The following is a 7760-nucleotide window of genomic DNA, read 5'->3' on the forward strand; positions in this document are numbered from 1 at the left end:
CGAGGCGGCCCAGCGCGCGACGGCCCGGACCCATCTGGTCTGTTTTGTGTCCGGGCTGACCCATTTCGAGCGCAAACTTGCGCGGGGTTTGGGTCGCGGCGGACAGCGAACGGACTCTTCGAACGTCCGCGTCGGGGCCGCATGGCAGGCGGCCACCTACCTCCCACCCGCGAACATAAATGTGCACGGGCGGGTGGCCCCACCTGTCATCCGCACTGCGAAGGGTCGCCGTCTTTCTTAAATGGGAAGCCGTGGACCGGTCGTCGTCCACAGTTCCCACTCCGGCCCCTCTCTGCCCCCTCGAAACCCTACACCCTCGAAACCCTAGCCGCTCCCCGTCGTCGACCTCGCCGGCCGGCCGCAGCCATGGGCTTTTGGAAGCACGACCGCAAGGGGAAGCACGACCGCGAGGCCGGCTCCTCCTCGGGACGCCGCCGCGGCTCCGTCAAGAAGGAGGGGCTCGCATCACCTCCGCGCTCCTCCATTCGAGCCCCTGCGCTTGCCCCCTTCACTATCGCGCCTAGGGCCGCCGGTGAGCGCGACCGGCAGTACCTGGCCGTTGATGTGTGCTGGCGGTACTGGGAGACGAGGACGCCGGTCCCGTGGAGCGACGTGCACCTCCCCAACAACTGGCACCTCTCCGCGGACTGGGTCCCCGTCCCGCCGGTGCCAGCGAGCGGCCGTGCCAGGCGCGATGAGATCGAGCACCGCCGCCGCCTCCTCCCCGACGACCTATTCGACGACGAGAGGTACGCCCCCGACTCCGTCCTGTGGGACACTTGACTCTAGGACGAGCACGACGTGCGACGCGCGTCGTACTTCGCCGGCACGGTGTCAGGGCCACGGCGGCCACGTCGGGAGGTGCGCGGGGCGTACGTGGGTGCGCGGCCTGACGCCCACGCCGTCGCCTTCCCCATCGCCACCTCCTCGCATGACAGCGGAGGAGGAGGCTCGGATCATGGCGCGTGTCATGGACGACTCCATGTACACGCATGATGAGCGCCAATGGAGGGGCCTCGAGGAGACGATGGCCCTCTCTGCGGCCGGCGACGTCGCCATCCCCGAGGAGGAGGTGACTGAGGAGCCGCCGGTGGCCGCCTTCCACCCGGGCCTAGTGGACCAGGGGTGGACCTGGTCGTGCACGGCAGAGCAGATGGCGGCCGCCGTGGGGGGCAACTGGTGCCTCACGCCGCCGCGGTCGCCGGAGCGCGATGCCTCGCCTCGGGAGGAGGTGGTGCAGGCACCGGCCACCTTCCAGCCCACCGCCCCCGTGCAACGACGACGACGACACCGACTGCCATTGAAGATGGCGACGGCGACAGCCAGGGCATGGACGGGCGCGGCAGCAGCGTGCGGGCAGCTTTTTTTATTTTGTTTTTATATTAATTATGAATCTGGGTCGTTTAAGTGCGGCGTGAAACTGGGCCATTTTGTGGCCGTGACCTTTATATATGTTTCAAGTTTTTTTAAGTGTGTTTATTTACTTTTTTAGGCATTTTATTTAAGTTTTTTGTTTTTTAATCACGTCCACCACGGACATGATTTGGGGTGCAGCCGCGCGCTGGGCGCACCCATGACCCGACGGACAAACACGGACATGGGCGACCGCGTTGCCGCCCGAAAGGGACAAAATCCGGCCAAACCGGACGTCCGTTTGGGGTCGCGCGGTGGAGTTGGCCTAATCCTTGGATTGGGTGGTGGCGGCACTCCAGTGTCATTCCCTTCCTGAAGGCACCGCCTTGGAGCCCATTGTTCGTCATGCACGACTTCTCCTCATCGCGGTGGTTCATCCACGGTTGAGGGCCCCGACGTCTTTATAGTAGTGCTTAGTGTTTCATCCGGTGTTTACTTGGAGTGGTTTGGGGTGGTGTTGCTGTTTTCAACGTCTTTGTATCTAGCATTGTGTGTGTGTTGTATTCGTGTGTGGGGTGTGTTTGTATCGGCTTGTTCGGTGATGGTCGATTTATATATAAAGCGGGGGAAACCTTTTTCTTATTTGCTTTTGAACAACCGGTTATTGCGAGCTATTCAATTCAAGGACACACTCGGCCAAATCATTATAAGGCTGGTCATAGTGGGGAGTAACTTAGGCCATGTTTGGTTCATAAGTCCTAGGACTTTTTTTAGTCCTAACTTATAAGTCTCAAGTCCCTAAAAAGTCCCTACATGTTTGGTTCCTGGGACTTATAACTCTCTATAAGACCATATTACAACTATAAGTCCCTATAAGTCCCTCCTTGAGAGTCTTATTTCATAAGTCCCAAATGCCCACTTTAAGTCCCTATAAGTCCCTCATGTTTGGTTTAGATGGGACTTATAGGGACTTATTTAAGTCCCTAGACCAATAAGTCCCTGAAAACAAACACCCTCTTATACTAGTGTCATGCATATGACACTAGTCTAAGTTACTACCTTCATAGTGTAAAGTATCATAGTAGTGGTGTCATAGATCGCTTCATTTATTAGCATATAGACTCATTTTACCTCGGGAAGCGCTATGTTTATGTTACTCCAAACACCTCTTTCCTCATTAAATACTTGCACATAAGCAAAATTGCCTTGGGATGTGTTAAGTTACTAGCTAAGTTACCCCACTATGACCAGCCTAAGAAAAAAGCAATGATGATGCATGCCCTGCAGCCATATCGATCCTCACTAATCAACCAAGGACAACGAGAATGGTTTTTCAAAAACAACGCCTTCACGCCTAGCTGCCATACCGATTCTCGCTAATCAACCAAGGACAACGAGAATGGTTTTCTAAAAACAACGCCTTTAAAGAGGAAACAACATGATGGTGTTACCATTGTCAAGTCCATCAAGTAAAAAAAAATTGAGCTGCCATCAAGTAAAATTTTGAAGTTATGTGTTTTCATCATTAAGATCAAGTCCGAATAACCCCCATGCAATGCCATCACAAAGAAATAATTTACGTTAGAACTTTTGTCCCGCTGATGGCTTACCATTATCTGATCCGGTGCAGTACAGATAGTGGGTGAGGAGTAGGGCCAGGAGTTGTTTTAGATACTTTTTCGTGCTCTGTATCTGAGAAGGATAACCGAAGCTAATGGTTATAACTGGTAATGGTTATGTGCCTTTGGGGGGCGAAACATGACCATTAGAGGCCAGACCTATTTTTTACACCGGAGTTTGAAACCTGACACTCAGGGAAGCATCCCCAAATGAAGTCCGCATATACTGCAACCAACGAAGATGATGTCAACATGGACGATCCTAATGTTGGCAATGTCATGCGACTGAGAACCATATCCACACAAAGCAGGCATCGCAGGCACCAGGAGCCGCTCGTAGAGCCATGGACTATCACAGAACAAATTGGTAAGAGACAAATGTCACATGTCCCGCCAAATCCAACATTAGGGATGCTCTGGTAGCCACACACACACCTTCATCGCAAGTGCGTGCTAGTGTTAGACGTGAGCAATTTGAGCATGCCCTAGCCGCAGACTATACACCGTGTGTCGCCACTAGCTCCATCGCAACACCTCTAACTCTGCCAAAACGCCTCACATCAACATGAACTAACAAGCAATGGGACTTTGGACACGAGAACCGGATCCATAGCCTCCAAACCCTGCTGACGCCGACACCGCAATAAAGAGCGCCGAGGATGCTCCCCAAGCCCCACCGCAATCTGTCAGTCACACGGGCACCAGCATCTACTGTCGAGCAAGGGAGCTCTGATGATGATACAAAAAATGGGGAGGAAGAAATAGAGGGTGTCGAGGATGCTCTCCAAACCCCACTTACGTCGCCACCAAAATAGAGGGCACCGAGGATGCTCTCCAAACCCCACTTACGTCGCCACCAAAATAGAGGGCACCGAGGATGCTCCCCAAACCCGCTACAATTGTCAGCCACACGAGCACAGCCTGACAGTGGCGTCTAGTGTGGAGCGAGGGAGCGCTGATGATAATACAAAAAATGGGGAGGGAGAAATGAAATGGAAAACATAATATGTTGATGATAATACAAAAAATGGGGAAGGGAAGTAAAAAACTGTTAACCGCCCACCGTGGGGCTCGAACCCACGACCACAAGGTTAAGAGCCTTGCGCTCTACCAACTGAGCTAGACGGGCTTGTTGTGTCTTAGTGAAGTTTTGTGTATATAATCCTATATACTGCGTCGCATTTCTCATGTACTTTCAGCAAGATAAAGCTTGAACTGGTAATTGTGCTCCTGCATGTCTACCCCCAAAAGTTACTACTTCTACAAACACTTCTTATTACTGCTTACCAGTCCTGCGTAAACCAATATTTTTATACTATCAACAAACTAAGAACTAAAGGGAAATCTATTCCAGTATCGCTGCAACCTGCAAACAACACCCGGGCAAACTGATCCCCTGAAAATATGCAATCTCTCTTCTCGCCTATGCAAAGCATAATCCTGAACTCTCCACAACTTCCTGTACATATCACGCTCTAATCACCTGAGACTACCACTGTGTTCAACTTGGTGATGCATCAACGCTTTCTCATCGTCATCAGCATCAAGCTCTTCCTCACCATACTCGATATCGATCACAATGGCATCCTCCCTTCCCGCGTAGAAATCTCCTACTCCATGACACCTTTCCAGCTCGATATGCTGCAACTCCGATGTGATAAGAGAGTGCATTCTTGCCCTCTCCCTGTCGCGTGGGTATGTCCGGTACAACAGCGAGTAGATGAAGCAGCACAGCAGCATCGGGATGGCAATCGCCATGTAAAGAGCTTTCGCTAGAGCTGCGGCATTTGACCTGTCGCTCACAACACTGCTCACTCCAGACCCATATGAGATAGGGTTGTAGCCGTATGCATGCTCGGCTAATAAGCCGACAACTGGTGGAGCAAATGAGGCTAGGACAGACTCGAAGGAACGGTCCAGCGCGTAGATACTTGCCCTTGATCTCTCAGGAACGATCTCTGCAAATATGGGGCTGCACATGAAAAGTTTACATTTATTGTCAAAATACAGAATTTCATAGCTTATCAGCAGTTTGTGGTCGGCAGATAGGAGTATACGTTAAGCCCCTTATTACGGATCAGAAAAAAGTACTAATGATGAAATTGTATAGTGTGTGTAACTATAACAATCCCAAACAGCCAATGAAAAGTTACTTACCTGTTAGTAGCAGGGCCATTCCAGGAGATGCTTAGCCCCATGATAAACATAACAAGTCCATGCAAGACACCAGTAGATGAGTCATCAGGTAGTGCAAGCAGCAACAAAGCTGCAAGCGGGACTGCAGAACCCGAGCTTATTTGAGACAGCACTATCCTGCCAGAATCCGGGTAACGAACAGAGAGATAATCCCCCATCTTTCCACCAAAGAGCCCTCCAAGTGAGCTTGCCAATGCAAATATTGCCATGAGAAGTCCTGTTTTGTTGTGTGTAAAGCCCATCAGCTCCAACCACATTGGGGCAAACGACAATGCCGACCATGGGAATGACCCTGTGACACCCTGAGCCACGATGATCTGAAACGATGGTATCTTCACAACAGCCTTAGCTTCTGCAACCAAACCCTTCATCTCTGCCCACGCCGACTTCCGCACGAGCTGCTCGTCACTCTCGCTGTTGCAGAAATGAGGGTCCACTGCAAACAGATAGACCAACGCCCCGACCATCACACTGATGAGAGCAACAATGTGAAATGCTATACGCCAGCCGGCGATACCCATGATTGTGGTTGATGCTAGCATGATAGAGAACAAGCCTCCAATCACTGAACCTATGTTGCCTGTAAGTTGAAGCCATCCAAACGCAGAACCCCGCGTATTATGATCAGTATAGTCTGCCACTAGAGATTGGATAGCAGGATTGACGAGTGCTAGACCAACGCCATTCAATCCCCTAGCTACTGCTACCTGCTCACAGAAGCATGTTTCACCCTTTATTATCATCTATAAAAAAACATGCTTAGGAAGCATCGTAGCATTATTATTGGCAAATAAATCTCATTGCACACAAATGACTGCAGTTAAATACTCCTTCCGTTCACTATTATAAGATGTTCTAACTTTTTTTCTGAATTGGATGTATATAGATTATAGACACGTTTCTGTGTATTTTTTTCACTCATTTCAATCCGTATGTAGTTCACATTGAAATATCCAAAACGTCTTATAATAATGAACAAATGGGGTATCTAGCAATCCCAAGCCAGATTTTTATCCCCGCAAGAAAACATTTACATTTGAATTCGCACATTGGATGCCATTCACCTGATATTCAAATCTTACGAGATCGGAACAAAAAATACTCCAAGTGAAGAAACAGTTTGAACTAAAGTTTCAAATATTTGACATGTACTTAAAATTTACGAAATTAAAATTCAAAATAGTCAGAAATCAAACGTAACTGTCTGGGGCGAGTATTTGGTTATTTACATTAATAGCAATAGTTATTCAGTTTTGCTAGAACTCATCTAGATGAGATATAATTTGGTCTCATTCACCTTTTATAGCCACTGGATGTGATGCTATAAGATGCGTGTGTGCTGACGTGGGTTGTATCTGTTTTTGTTTTCAAGGTGAATGAGACCAAATTATATCTCATCTAAATGAGTTCTAGGCACTCCCATAGTTATTACTACAGATAAAGGTCGACTGCCATTCGGGAATCTTATTTTAGATGCGAATATTCTACTCCTATGAGAATCTTAGTCCACGTGATTTGCTTCGGTTACGCCGACATGAACTTCGCTGCAGATTTCGCACCTTTTACTTAAATTGCAAGCGTGCACCAGCTTTTGGCTGTAAAGCGTGAGCCGCAACGAAAATAATTAAGGGATCTGCGGATAAACCTAAGCATATACCCGAGATGATCCATGCCCCAGTTCGCAAAATTGGATCGACAATATCACAAGGCCGAGAAGAATTTGGGTGGTCTTTGGTCGGGACGGACCTGGGCGAAGGTGCCGGAGACGGCGACGAGGAAGGTGGCGGCGGCCCAGAGGAAGGCCCCCACGGCGATGACGTGGGCGCGGTTGTAGCGCACGGCGGCGTAGGCGGCGAGCGGGTAGCACGCGGCCTGCACGAAGGAGCGGTACAAGGTGAGCGCGCCGAGCCCCATGGGCGTGGCGTGCAGCGCGGCGCCCACCTCCCGGTACACCGCCGGCAGGAGCGCCTCGTCCGCGCGCTCCATGATGGCCGCCAGGTTCACCAGCAGCAGCGTCCGACCCGGGGCCGCCTCCGCCATAGCGCCTTCTCCCTCCCTCCCGCGCGCGAGCTTCCGTCGGCGGCCTCTTTTGGTCCTTCGCCTGCCAGCGGTGCGGCGGTGCGGTGCGGTGCGCTTTCCTCGAGAACGAGGAGGGCGGTGCCTCGTCTCCTTCGCGGGCGCGTTTTCGAACGACTTTTCCCGTGGTTATGGAGAGCGACTGACGTGCGATCGCAACCGTTCGTCTATAATTGAAGGGCTTGATGGGAATCCGGGTCTGTATCAATGTGTCAGATCAGTTGACTGTGGAGGACGATGGCTTGGGTTGGCTGGCCGGACATCGCCGGCTGCGCTTCCACGTAGCTCGGCGAACGGCGGAGCGAAGCCGGAATATTCAACGCGTGGACGCGGCGGGTCCCGCCGCCGCTTTAACATTATCCTTTCCGTGACCAGGTCAGAGATAGGGGAGGTTCTAAGAGCATCTCTAGCAGAGCTCTCAAACCTTTAAACCCATATAAATAACTGTTTTTTTTTACAGTTTATAAGAAAAAATCATGTAGACTAAAACCCCTTAACTCTTAAACTCTTAAATGT

The 7760-nt window shown here is 50.7% G+C and overlaps 1 protein-coding gene and 1 non-coding gene across 2 annotated transcripts; both read right to left on the reverse strand.

Moving 5' to 3' along the window:
• Window positions 1-4028: 4028 nt before the first annotated feature.
• On the reverse strand, window positions 4029-4101 carry TRNAK-CUU. Its single transcript has one exon. It is a non-coding gene; the product is annotated as a tRNA-Lys (tRNA).
• An 81-nt stretch (window positions 4102-4182) lies between these two features.
• On the reverse strand, window positions 4183-7366 carry LOC125509216. Its single transcript, XM_048674129.1, has 3 exons — window positions 6915-7366; window positions 5130-5875; window positions 4183-4944 (listed from the first exon to the last, which is right to left on the reverse strand). Exons 1-3 carry the CDS (start codon window positions 7206-7208, stop codon window positions 4452-4454), a joined length of 1533 nt encoding a protein of 510 aa, XP_048530086.1. The 5' UTR covers window positions 7209-7366; the 3' UTR covers window positions 4183-4451.
• Between the last annotated feature and the right edge of the window lie 394 nt (window positions 7367-7760).

The sequence above is a fragment of the Triticum urartu genome, chromosome 5, assembly GCF_003073215.2.
Source record: "Triticum urartu cultivar G1812 chromosome 5, Tu2.1, whole genome shotgun sequence".
Classification (NCBI taxonomy): Eukaryota; Viridiplantae; Streptophyta; class Magnoliopsida; order Poales; family Poaceae; genus Triticum; species Triticum urartu.

Excerpts from the sequence above, each read along its gene's own strand:
- LOC125509216 (XM_048674129.1), bottom strand. The coding sequence starts at position 7,208 with ATGGCGGAGGCGGCCCCGGGTCGGACGCTGCTGCTGGTGAACCTGGCG. Across the intron at positions 5,876-6,914 it reads TCTCCGGCACCTTCGCCCAG|GTAGCAGTAGCTAGGGGATT; the intron begins GTCCGTCCCGAC and ends TTCTGTGAGCAG. Across the intron at positions 4,945-5,129 it reads AATGGCCCTGCTACTAACAG|CCCCATATTTGCAGAGATCG; the intron begins GTAAGTAACTTT and ends TTTCATGTGCAG.